The sequence below is a fragment of the Lissotriton vulgaris genome, chromosome 4_1 (assembly GCF_964263255.1).
Source record: "Lissotriton vulgaris chromosome 4_1, aLisVul1.2, whole genome shotgun sequence".
Taxonomy (NCBI): Eukaryota; Metazoa; Chordata; class Amphibia; order Caudata; family Salamandridae; genus Lissotriton; species Lissotriton vulgaris.
The window spans coordinates 878731305-878745068 of NC_141691.1; the positions used below are offsets into that span (position 1 = coordinate 878731305).

At 50.0% G+C, this 13764-nt stretch overlaps 1 protein-coding gene across 2 annotated transcripts in view; it reads left to right on the forward strand.

Moving 5' to 3' along the window:
- LOC147722680 (cadherin-10-like) overlaps nucleotides 1–13764 on the forward strand; it is an 862765-nt gene that overhangs the window by 770715 nt on the left and 78286 nt on the right. For both annotated transcript variants that reach the window (XM_086965170.1, XM_086965171.1), the window contains exon 8: nucleotides 12576–12712. In XM_086965170.1, coding sequence (XP_086821296.1) covers nucleotides 12576–12712 — 137 coding nt within the window. The remainder of the gene's footprint in view (nucleotides 1–12575; nucleotides 12713–13764) is intronic.

Consider the following 13764-nt stretch of genomic DNA (forward strand, 5'->3'; position numbering starts at 1 on the left):
CTCTTGATTTCATTTTGGTGACTTTTGGAGACCCCGAGGCAGCTTCTGGCTCCTTTTTATCCTGTGCAAAAATAGGAAATAGATCGTGGCCCCCCGTTGTTGGAGCTTCACAGACACTCTCTTCCTGCTCAGGTAACAAAGGCTCAATCCTCAAATGCGAGGCGGGTGAAATAGGTTGATTAAAAGACTTAAGCATCCCCGCCTCTGTGGAGGATCCCAGATGAGCCTCTCCCCTCTCTTTTATAATATTGTCTGCCTCATTAAGAGCAGAAAGACCAGTGTCAACAGGAATAGTGGGAGGCTTAAGTACCTTTTCTACCAATTTCCCATTTTGTGCCAACAAAGCCTGCAGAATCTCAGTAACCGAAGACAAGATACAGTCAGAATTTACAGCAAATTTTCCCATTAGCAATAACATAGAGGATAAAATTTGTTCCAGCGCAATGAGTGACTCTGAGATAGGTTTTTCGTTTTTTGGGAAATTTGAAGATGTGAGGGGACAAATCCCTGACATGTTAAAGTGCGGGGATTGTATCTCAAGCTGCGGAGAAAGACTATCTTTAGATTTGATGGAGGGCGTACTACTATATAATAGTAGACCAGATGGAGTTTCACCACATGGAGTTTTATTACCTACTAAATTGGGTAAAGATGTCTTATCTATATATCGGCCGCAGAGTTCTAAATCAATGCTGTTGAGTATAGAGATATCGCCCTTATCCTCTTCCGGAATACCGTTCCCCATAGGAATTTCATGGGTCAAGGATTGCGATTTTAGCAAGGGGACAGCATCAATCGTATTCGCAACACATGTTGAACGATTGGCCTCTCCAGTCTGACTCAGAGACCCTTTTTTTTCCTCCAAAAAAGCTGGAAAACCAGCTTCCTCCATATTTGAACAAAGATTCAATTGCGGTAGTAGTTCAGTATCATCTTTTCTAGGAACTTCAAGAGACTTACTCAAACTTTTCTCCCAAATTTGATTTAATTGCATCTGACCTTTCATGATGCCTCTATTTGTTTTCTTTTTTCCGACATGACTTAAATTAGAAAATGAGTCATAATTCTCCATAACAACTTTCCCAGATCGTAATGTCTTACACTCCATGGTAGCGTATGTAAATAGAGCCTACAAAATATCCACACTCTTAAAACAACAAACACTATATGAAATACTATAAATATTCACTTAATGATCATGAGAGATGAACTAGAAGTGCATACAGTTAGTGGCGTTCAATCGTTCAATATCTCCAGCAATACTTAAAATTATAATATAATGGCACACCCGAGTATCAAAGGGTATACAACTCAATAATCAAAATGCCTGAGCCCGGCCCGGCCTACCTCGGCCACTGAGGGCCACAGAGGGCCCGCCCTTTGCCCGGGCTTCGCTCCGTGCTTTGCTCCGCGCGCGTCCCGCTAGCGCGTCAGTGGTGGCGAGTAAATACCAGGAGAGGCGGGAAGAGGACCAGCTGCGGCGAGTTGAGCAGCGCTGCGCCTGCTGGTCCTCGCAGTCCCGACAGTTGATGAGCAGTGGCAGGACCCCCTGCAGAAGAAAATCCGGCGTGGGTAGGAGTTTGTGGACCACGAGCGGCGCCCGCGGAGCGGGGGCCGCGAGGCGTGGGTGTAGAGACAGCCGAGTATCCGCAGAAGGCCGACAAAGAACAAGCGCCAGCAGCGTTTCCACACGCAGTCAGACAGGTAGGCAAAGCGATCACACCACGCAGAGATTCCCAGCCCGCAGATATCAGCTTCCAGCGGGAGGGGCGGGAAGAGGACCAGCTGCGGCGAGTTGAGCAGCGCTGCGCCTGCTGGTCCTCGCAGTCCCGACAGTTGATGAGCAGTGGCAGGACCCCCTGCAGAAGAAAATCCGGCGTGGGTAGGAGTTTGTGGACCACGAGCGGCGCCCGCGGAGCGGGGGCCGCGAGGCGCGGGTGTAGAGACAGCCGAGTATCCGCAGAAGGCCGACAAAGAACAAGCGCCAGCAGCGTTTCCACACGCAGTCAGACAGGTAGGCAAAGCGATCACACCACGCAGAGATTCCCAGCCCGCAGATATCAGCTTCCAGCGGGAGGGGCGGGAAGAGGACCAGCTGCGGCGAGTTGAGCAGCGCTGCGCCTGCTGGTCCTCGCAGTCCCGACAGTTGATGAGCAGTGGCAGGACCCCCTGCAGAAGAAAATCCGGCGTGGGTAGGAGTTTGTGGACCACGAGCGGCGCCCGCGGAGCGGGGGCCGCGAGGCGTGGGTGTAGAGACAGCCGAGTATCCGCAGAAGGCCGACAAAGAACAAGCGCCAGCAGCGTTTCCACACGCAGTCAGACAGGTAGGCAAAGCGATCACACCACGCAGAGATTCCCAGCCCGCAGATATCAGCTTCCAGCGGGAGGGGCGGGAAGAGGACCAGCTGCGGCGAGTTGAGCAGCGCTGCGCCTGCTGGTCCTCGCAGTCCCGACAGTTGATGAGCAGTGGCAGGACCCCCTGCAGAAGAAAATCCGGCGTGGGTAGGAGTTTGTGGACCACGAGCGGCGCCCGCGGAGCGGGGGCCGCGAGGCGTGGGTGTAGAGACAGCCGAGTATCCGCAGAAGGCCGACAAAGAACAAGCGCCAGCAGCGTTTCCACACGCAGTCAGACAGGTAGGCAAAGCGATCACACCACGCAGAGATTCCCAGCCCGCAGATATCAGCTTCCAGCGGGAGGGGCGGGAAGAGGACCAGCTGCGGCGAGTTGAGCAGCGCTGCGCCTGCTGGTCCTCGCAGTCCCGACAGTTGATGAGCAGTGGCAGGACCCCCTGCAGAAGAAAATCCGGCGTGGGTAGGAGTTTGTGGACCACGAGCGGCGCCCGCGGAGCGGGGGCCGCGAGGCGTGGGTGTAGAGACAGCCGAGTATCCGCAGAAGGCCGACAAAGAACAAGCGCCAGCAGCGTTTCCACACGCAGTCAGACAGGTAGGCAAAGCGATCACACCACGCAGAGATTCCCAGCCCGCAGATATCAGCTTCCAGCGGGAGGGGCGGGAAGAGGACCAGCTGCGGCGAGTTGAGCAGCGCTGCGCCTGCTGGTCCTCGCAGTCCCGACAGTTGATGAGCAGTGGCAGGACCCCCTGCAGAAGAAAATCCGGCGTGGGTAGGAGTTTGTGGACCACGAGCGGCGCCCGCGGAGCGGGGGCCGCGAGGCGTGGGTGTAGAGACAGCCGAGTATCCGCAGAAGGCCGACAAAGAACAAGCGCCAGCAGCGTTTCCACACGCAGTCAGACAGGTAGGCAAAGCGATCACACCACGCAGAGATTCCCAGCCCGCAGATATCAGCTTCCAGCGGGAGGGGCGGGAAGAGGACCAGCTGCGGCGAGTTGAGCAGCGCTGCGCCTGCTGGTCCTCGCAGTCCCGACAGTTGATGAGCAGTGGCAGGACCCCCTGCAGAAGAAAATCCGGCGTGGGTAGGAGTTTGTGGACCACGAGCGGCGCCCGCGGAGCGGGGGCCGCGAGGCGTGGGTGTAGAGACAGCCGAGTATCCGCAGAAGGCCGACAAAGAACAAGCGCCAGCAGCGTTTCCACACGCAGTCAGACAGGTAGGCAAAGCGATCACACCACGCAGAGATTCCCAGCCCGCAGATATCAGCTTCCAGCGGGAGGGGCGGGAAGAGGACCAGCTGCGGCGAGTTGAGCAGCGCTGCGCCTGCTGGTCCTCGCAGTCCCGACAGTTGATGAGCAGTGGCAGGACCCCCTGCAGAAGAAAATCCGGCGTGGGTAGGAGTTTGTGGACCACGAGCGGCGCCCGCGGAGCGGGGGCCGCGAGGCGTGGGTGTAGAGACAGCCGAGTATCCGCAGAAGGCCGACAAAGAACAAGCGCCAGCAGCGTTTCCACACGCAGTCAGACAGGTAGGCAAAGCGATCACACCACGCAGAGATTCCCAGCCCGCAGATATCAGCTTCCAGCGGGAGGGGCGGGAAGAGGACCAGCTGCGGCGAGTTGAGCAGCGCTGCGCCTGCTGGTCCTCGCAGTCCCGACAGTTGATGAGCAGTGGCAGGACCCCCTGCAGAAGAAAATCCGGCGTGGGTAGGAGTTTGTGGACCACGAGCGGCGCCCGCGGAGCGGGGGCCGCGAGGCGTGGGTGTAGAGACAGCCGAGTATCCGCAGAAGGCCGACAAAGAACAAGCGCCAGCAGCGTTTCCACACGCAGTCAGACAGGTAGGCAAAGCGATCACACCACGCAGAGATTCCCAGCCCGCAGATATCAGCTTCCAGCGGGAGGGGCGGGAAGAGGACCAGCTGCGGCGAGTTGAGCAGCGCTGCGCCTGCTGGTCCTCGCAGTCCCGACAGTTGATGAGCAGTGGCAGGACCCCCTGCAGAAGAAAATCCGGCGTGGGTAGGAGTTTGTGGACCACGAGCGGCGCCCGCGGAGCGGGGGCCGCGAGGCGCGGGTGTAGAGACAGCCGAGTATCCGCAGAAGGCCGACAAAGAACAAGCGCCAGCAGCGTTTCCACACGCAGTCAGACAGGTAGGCAAAGCGATCACACCACGCAGAGATTCCCAGCCCGCAGATATCAGCTTCCAGCGGGAGGGGCGGGAAGAGGACCAGCTGCGGCGAGTTGAGCAGCGCTGCGCCTGCTGGTCCTCGCAGTCCCGACAGTTGATGAGCAGTGGCAGGACCCCCTGCAGAAGAAAATCCGGCGTGGGTAGGAGTTTGTGGACCACGAGCGGCGCCCGCGGAGCGGGGGCCGCGAGGCGTGGGTGTAGAGACAGCCGAGTATCCGCAGAAGGCCGACAAAGAACAAGCGCCAGCAGCGTTTCCACACGCAGTCAGACAGGTAGGCAAAGCGATCACACCACGCAGAGATTCCCAGCCCGCAGATATCAGCTTCCAGCGGGAGGGGCGGGAAGAGGACCAGCTGCGGCGAGTTGAGCAGCGCTGCGCCTGCTGGTCCTCGCAGTCCCGACAGTTGATGAGCAGTGGCAGGACCCCCTGCAGAAGAAAATCCGGCGTGGGTAGGAGTTTGTGGACCACGAGCGGCGCCCGCGGAGCGGGGGCCGCGAGGCGTGGGTGTAGAGACAGCCGAGTATCCGCAGAAGGCCGACAAAGAACAAGCGCCAGCAGCGTTTCCACACGCAGTCAGACAGGTAGGCAAAGCGATCACACCACGCAGAGATTCCCAGCCCGCAGATATCAGCTTCCAGCGGGAGGGGCGGGAAGAGGACCAGCTGCGGCGAGTTGAGCAGCGCTGCGCCTGCTGGTCCTCGCAGTCCCGACAGTTGATGAGCAGTGGCAGGACCCCCTGCAGAAGAAAATCCGGCGTGGGTAGGAGTTTGTGGACCACGAGCGGCGCCCGCGGAGCGGGGGCCGCGAGGCGTGGGTGTAGAGACAGCCGAGTATCCGCAGAAGGCCGACAAAGAACAAGCGCCAGCAGCGTTTCCACACGCAGTCAGACAGGTAGGCAAAGCGATCACACCACGCAGAGATTCCCAGCCCGCAGATATCAGCTTCCAGCGGGAGGGGCGGGAAGAGGACCAGCTGCGGCGAGTTGAGCAGCGCTGCGCCTGCTGGTCCTCGCAGTCCCGACAGTTGATGAGCAGTGGCAGGACCCCCTGCAGAAGAAAATCCGGCGTGGGTAGGAGTTTGTGGACCACGAGCGGCGCCCGCGGAGCGGGGGCCGCGAGGCGTGGGTGTAGAGACAGCCGAGTATCCGCAGAAGGCCGACAAAGAACAAGCGCCAGCAGCGTTTCCACACGCAGTCAGACAGGTAGGCAAAGCGATCACACCACGCAGAGATTCCCAGCCCGCAGATATCAGCTTCCAGCGGGAGGGGCGGGAAGAGGACCAGCTGCGGCGAGTTGAGCAGCGCTGCGCCTGCTGGTCCTCGCAGTCCCGACAGTTGATGAGCAGTGGCAGGACCCCCTGCAGAAGAAAATCCGGCGTGGGTAGGAGTTTGTGGACCACGAGCGGCGCCCGCGGAGCGGGGGCCGCGAGGCGTGGGTGTAGAGACAGCCGAGTATCCGCAGAAGGCCGACAAAGAACAAGCGCCAGCAGCGTTTCCACACGCAGTCAGACAGGTAGGCAAAGCGATCACCAAATGTGATGCAGTGCAAACAACGAAATTCGTTTTATTTATTTATATGTTTACTTACCTGTTATGGTCCGTAATCCATACATTACAACCCCCCACCCTGCCCCTACCCCTCCCTACGTCACCGCCCTGCAGTTACACCTACTACCGGCTGTGCCTGTTTGGAGGTACAACAAAGCGGGCCTGACTTGGGTAAAGAGACAATCTCTGAGTAATGGAAATATAAATATTTTGCGCAGTGAGTAATAATAATCACAGAAAAAAGTATATTGTAAGGTATCTTGCTCAGAGAAGTTGTCAAAAGAACAAGGTTTTACAGTACCAGGTTTTGTAAATCCTTGGGGGACAGCCAAAAGCCAGGGGACCAAATGCAGTCGGAATCTGGCCCGCACAAAGCAATGAAAGGCATTTCTGATGACCAGTAGATACGGTTGAACTTGATTGCACAGTGGTACAGTAGCATATCTTCTCACCGTTGGTTTTGCTAGCTCCTTTTCCTCCGTAGGTCCCTGGCGCTTGTCCAGGAACTGTTGTTTAATGGTTCTGATTGTTGATTTACCCAAGGATTTAGGGCTACGTTATAGGTCTGGGCAGCTGAGCCATTTTGTCAGATCCATTACGTATTTTAACCAAGGGATGTGCACAGCTCCCTCCAGTGCTACACAATCAGTAATTATCAGTTGGTTTAAATTAGTAATGGGACTGGCCCAAACTCTCAGCCTACGGGGCTGCCACTGTCAAATCCAACACCTCATGCCACCTGATGTGCACCTGTAAATCTTCAAGGGGCATATACTGCTGCAGTGCCCTATATATGTGCAAGGTCAGTTTCTCCCACTAGCCATATTCAACAGTGTTCTGAAACTCTGGGATGCCCATGACTTCAGGGAAGAATGGCTGTATCCCATTGGCCTTCACTGCAATTTTCACAAACTACAGGAATTGCCCAGTTCCCAATGAAATGTTTCTACAGCATCAGCCAGGGTGATAAACCGGTCATTGGGGTATAAGTCCGCAATGTCTCACACCCACCGGCATGTCACCTATCTTTTGACATTCTCTGTGCAATGAGTTTGAATGGGCGCAATGCCCAAAAATTCATGTTTGGGGCATGGGGGCCTTTCGCAATACAAGTCTGACTGCCTTCTCCCATGCCCTGCAAACCTGTCTGACCACATATGGCATGGAAGGCGAAACCATTGGCCCCATCATTAATAGCTCAGGCAATGAAACGCCGTTGCAGGTACCCTCAGACAATCTACGCACCCAGTTCTCAAGGTTGTCCATCTGGTAAACAGCATTTTACAGATGAGCTGCCAGATAGTAAAGTGCTATGCAATGTCTTTTGAGGCCTCCCTTCCACCAGGGGCCCTTGAGAGTGGCCATGCTAACCTTCTTTCTCCCAGAGACCCACGAACGTTCGACTATCAGCTTGTCTAATTCCATGAAGTATTTCCTATGCATGTCAAATAGGGTCCCTTGAAAAACAGGCCTCATGGCAGTACTGTAATTTTTTCCAACGCAAGCTTCGCCGTCAGAGCAAAATGGAGGGTGTTTCACCTTCAGTTTATAACTTACTAGCCCCCCTACCTATGTTTGCAATCTCAAACTCTGCTTCTCCATGTGTATGTCTTATCCAAAGATATCTGACCTCCTTCATTTTCCAGGGAAGATCCTACCATGGTAGGTTCTGCACTTGTTTACCAGTCAATTCTCCCAATGGGAACAGTTCAGAGTTTGTACGATTAACGGGTAACCCATACACTTCACCAAACTCAGCAAATGTTCACATCTGCATTGAGCATTGACAGGGTGCTGTAGGATGTCACCTCTATAACATCCTTATCTGATTTGGGCAACATGATAATAAGCGCCTTCTTATGAAGGCTGGAAGTAAACCCTTCCTGTATTGCTTCATTTTAAACTTCCAGAGAACAGTCCACCGTTGCGTTGGTAAAATTCGGACGGCAGGCCATCCCCTCGCGGGGCTTTTGCGGTCTTCAATGCCCATATTGCTACCATTATTTCTCCCCTGATATGGGGGTGTCCAAGCTTCCTCTCTCTTCCCTCAATAAGGAGGACATCTGCCAATTAGCTAGATAGTTAGCACCGGCCAGTGGTACGCTGTCAGGCGGTGCTGCATAAACCTTTTGCAGGTGTGATCCAAAACTTCCATTATGCCTTGTTGTGTACTCCACATCAGCCCCTAGGTGTCCCGTACCCCTCACTGGGAGGGCATCATTTTTCTCTACAGAGAAGCGTGGCAAGCATTCTACTAGCCTTATCTCCTTCCATGTGGAGTTGCTGTCTATAGCTAGAGCGGACAAACTTATTTAGTCTGTCCCACATCTCCAGCAACTCACGCTTAAACTCCTTAACTTCAGGTAATCAAAGCGGCTGCTCAACCACACTGTTCTCCAAGACACTAAGTTGCTCTTCCAGGACATTCAAGGACCTGCATAGTTGTTGCCTAACATCATTGGATGCTTTCAAGCACTATCCATGCCGCACACACATTTTATAGCATCCCATTCCATGTCTCTTGTCATCGCACTATACCCCTATTCTCAGTAAAATATCGATCTAGTACTTGAGCCACCTCATTTGCAAACACCAGGTCTGATAATTCCTCAACTCGCATCCTTCACGAAGGCACTATAGGGGCCTCCCTACTCACTCAGGAAGAGACCAGCAGGGGCAAATGGTCAGATAAGTAATGTGCCAGATAGAAGGCATCCTCCACAAACTGAATCAGGGCCCCTGCCAGTAAGCAAAAGTCATGGTGTTTATGCATTCCAGTTGCAGGCACACAGAAAGAATATACTCTGCCCTGCGGGAAATGTACCCTCCAAATATCTTGCAGTCCAGGACCCAGCATAATCTCCCAGAGAGTGCTCATCATTGCACTCTTGGTGTCAAGTCTTGGGGGGAGTCAGTTCAAACCACCATCCAGTACACAATTCAGACCTCCATCCATCAGTACCTCAGGGCCAACATGTTCTTTGGCCACACTCGATGCAGATCCAAAGAATGCAGTATCATCCACTGTAGGGGCATACACCTTTACCAAACATAGATCTCAGCATCTAACGTTTCCAAGACAATCACAAAAAGTCCTTCAGGGTCCAGTTTCACTTCCTTAGTCACAAAGGGAACTCCAGGCGGGACCAGATCAGAGCCCTCTTGACACAGCTGGATTAGGAGGATGTGACCCCACCACCTATGTATCAGTTCTTTAATGCATGGCTCCCACGTTTGAGTTTCCTGCAAGGAAGCCACATAGACACCATAGTACCTGAGGTCAGAGTAAAGTCTTTGTTTTTTAATGGACTGACCCAGTCCCCAAATATTCCATGTTAAAAACGTCCAAAGTTCCCGGAAAACTTGCACACCTGTCCCACCGTGCACCTTTCACACTTCACCCGCCCCCTCAGATATACAGTGCTTCGCATATCTGGTTCAGTAACATTGAGCCAAGTCCCTCCAACTACACATTCAACCTCTCTTAACAAAAACAACTTGGAACTCCTACCCCCATCCAGAGGCAGCAGTCCAAACAGCAGTGGCGCCAAATAGTAAGGCTAACTCTGAGGTCTACCACCCAATCCCTCCCTCAGAGGCAAAAGCCACAGCTTCACTAGACGCATTGAGCTGAGAACCTAGCATCCCACCAGGGCAGCAAGGCCAGAGGCACTCGTGGACAACCATGTTGTGTAAATGTGCAAAAAGGAAGATTGAGAATAACAAATACCTGTTTAATGTTGTATATAAATAACATGAAGAGCTGATGGTATAATAATACATATAAAGCTATACAGGGGATTGTCTTTATTAATGGCCTTGTTGTCTGAAATGCCTTTGGACCAGTTCTTGAAGTGGGCCATCCACAGCCCATGATGTTTTAAGTTCAAGAAAAGCGTTCAATGTTCAGTATGTGAAATAAGTTGTCTTGTCCTTCTAGTAGTAAACACATTTCGACAATTGGGAAATGTGTGGTTGTCTTGGAGTGTGGATTCACTATGAAGCATTTTGCACACCTACAACGCTGAATATATTGTGAAACTCTTTTTCATGTTCAACACAGTAAGGTGTATTTTAATACTGTGTCTCTGGCATGGTATATATAACGATATATGTGTACATGTTTTCAAACTACAGGATGTATTCCATACCAAACCATCACTAGACAATATCTACTGTATTATAAAGTACTGTTGTTGGCTGCTGATCAGCAAGTTTTTTTTCCATAACCTATGAATATACCTTGAGTTAGAACAACACACTACTTCACGAAACGGACCCAATCCCCATTTGTTTATGAAGAATACGTAATGCTAAAAGCAGTATATAGTTTAAGGAGGGTTTGTTTAAGGTTCTGTATCAATTTTACCAGTTGCATCCCCCGACCTTTAAATATTTGAGTTGTAATCTTAACATTGAAACAACTTTAGGAGTTGTTCAGTGATTTTATGCAGATGTTTCGATCCTAAAAAGGATGTAGGGAAAACGTATGGAAAAAAGACAAAAAAAACTAACATTCTTGAACGTTTCCAGTCTGTTTACTTCTTGATTCCTGGTCTCATCCTTATGAAGTTGGCAAGACAGAAAATATCTGCTGGGTACCTATTCGCTGGGTTTGTGGGGGTTGAAATTCTGCCTGTGGAAACATGCTGAGTTCAAGGCTGTCACTTGTGAAGTTAGGAAGTATGTGAACTTTTCGTTAAAAGTGATATTTGAAACTGTTCTTTTAATTAACACATTGCGTGTTTTGAAATGGGCTTGAGGCTCGTGAAGTGTCTTCTATTGTAAGGAGAGGTTCACTTAAATTGTATTTTGTTTATTTGTAAAGATCATGAAAGTGCTGTTTCTTTTACAAAACCAGAGCAAGGAGTTTGGCAGACGGAATGTGTCATCATAAATATGATGAATGTCACGTCTGTCATATTACAAGTGCATTACAGGGAAAGAACACCTGCCTTTTGCTGGTGTTAAGCAGGACGACTACCTGCAGCATAAAACGGAGCCCAGCCAAGAGCCACACCAGAATACCCACAAATGCCATGGAGACAATGATTATGCAATGCGGATACCCATGAGGGCCAAAACACCCACCGCAACCACCCTAGGCCCGCCACCATCCCCAGGACCCGTCCCGCCCCCCCCCACAAAGACAACGGACCCACCTGAAATGCACCTGCCTCCCAGACCCAACGCCAGAGAAGGACATTGCCCACTATAGGCCCAAAAGGACAACCATCCCCCGCATCCTGACACACATCCCCCACCTGCTGACGGTACCAACCCAGCGGACAACCAACATCCCTCCGCAGACAAAGCTGCCGGCTGCACAGCACATGCCGGCCTCGGGTACCATCCAACCCACAACTGTCAGTGGGGCTTGTGGGGTTGTCTGGTGGCTCGGGTTGCCTCCATTGTGCTTGGCTGTTGTTTTCTGTTTGGTTTGTCTTTCTTTTTCAGGCTATTGTTGTGTTTATTCCCGCCTGACGTGTGTGTCACGGGCCTGGTGGTGCCTATCCCTGCTTTTCTAATCGCGAATGGGCTCATCGCACGTTTTTGTGTGTTGTGGTTTGTGTTTTTATCTCCGAGTTGGTTGCATCACGGACATTGGCCTCGGTTTCGGCAGCCTATTCATGGTATCACCTTGTTGTGAATTCCACGTTGACACAGGGTTATTTTCCTGTGATAGGCTGCCATGTGTAAAGTTGCATTAGCATTTTTTGGTGATGTTTAGCACACGTTCTTGTGAATATCCCCCTAAGAGTTTGGAGCACCAGAAATATGACTGAGTGTCTAGATTATGTCTTAACAATTAATGGCTGAGTAGAGGACTTTTTGCCTACATTGTATATATGATGAGGTCCCACCTTCAGCAGGATTTATTGGACCAGCCCCCCTATCGTTGACATGTATCATGCCACAAGGCTCATATTAAGGGTCCTAACAATATGGTTATCCTATATATATATATATATTTTTTGTTATCTATATTATAATTGTAGTTTTAATTACACACTTGTAATGTTTTGCTATTACAAATATAAGATAAATGTATACATGTCTGGCCCTATTCATAAAAAACGAACTGTGAAATACTCTTGCATTACTCCTGGCTTACTCTTTAGTTCCAGCAGTACTTCCTGCTTACTCGTGAATTTCAGGCCTATATCAGGAGTACTACAGGAGTAAGTCACACCAACTAACAGCACAATCTTTGTGAATAGGGCACGAAAGTCTAACTATGACCTCAGAGCAAAACTTGGTGGCGTAAGCCACATCTTTGAAAAGCATTAGCTTTTTGCACCGCTGCGCACAGCAACACATTTTTTTAAAATATAATGGTCACACGTGGCAAAGCTAAAGGCATATGGCACCATATTGTATATACTTGAGTACATAAGGAGAAATAGTATAAATAGATATATCAATATTTCATTATGCTATTGCTGTATTTATTTCCTTTCATTTATTCCACTTTGCTTTTTATGTATCTGCTTAGGTTTACCTTGGATCGTCATACTGACCTTGACAGAATATTCAATATACACTCTGGAAATGGATCAATCTACACGTCAAAATCGCTTGACCGTGAAATATCCCAATGGCACAACCTAAGCATAATAGCTACTGAAATCAGTAAGTCGTTTAGTGTTTAATGTATTTGTCTTTCATGTGCCTCTTATAGATTCTGTGGAGGTTGAGACAATTTTTGTAACACAGCCCTTTCAGGGATGTCATTCTGTATTAGCATTTATTTTTGTATATATTGTTCAGTAATCAAACATAATACCAAAACCAACTTAAAAAATGACATGACTTGAATGGGAAAAATATAGAATGACATATTATCATCTGACATATTATGGATGTGTGAAGTGACATGTTTTAGGCATTGACATGTTGTAGGCATCAGGCAGTATGGCTTAGATTTCATAATTCCCTTTTGCTGCTACCTACCAAATATTTTCTCATAAACTCACTTAATGTGAAAAATAGGGCCTTGAAGAGACCAAGGGTCCACTGTACTAAACACAGGTCAAAAAATCTAGCTGCAATGACCAATCAGTATCTTTGCACCCTGAATAGAATTTTACAAACTGGCATATGTACTAATAGGTTGTTTGTAAAATTTCAGTTCTGGATGGGTCACAAGCTGACCTACCTCATTAATATTAATGAGGTTTGTCACAAATTTTGACTTACCGATTGGTGGCCATTACAGGAATGGTAGATTCCTTGGGTCGGCATATCAAAATGTTTGCAATCACCTTCAAATAAAGTAAAAAAAATGTAATGCAGCCTCATTTTCTTTACAGGAAGTAGGGCTAAGTATAAAAAAAAACAATTTCAATGTTTTTTTCAATAGTTGGCAGGGGTTGCAGTGGTCATCTGGGCCACAGCTTACTCTCCAACAAACATTTTTTTTTACATTCAAAAAGGGAAAGAGTGCCCAAAGGTATCCCTTCATTTAGAAAATGGCTTACCACCCCAGCTCGGGAATTGGTAATGTTTCATTGTTTAGCAACCAGATTTCCAACGCAAAACGTTTATACAACTCATATTGAATCAGTATTTGAAAGGGACACTAACAAGTCCCTTCAAAATAGCGCTGAGGTAGAGTCAAAAATCTAATAAGTAAATATTTAGGGAGTGTTATAATGTGTTTCTTACATTCAGCACATTGCAAA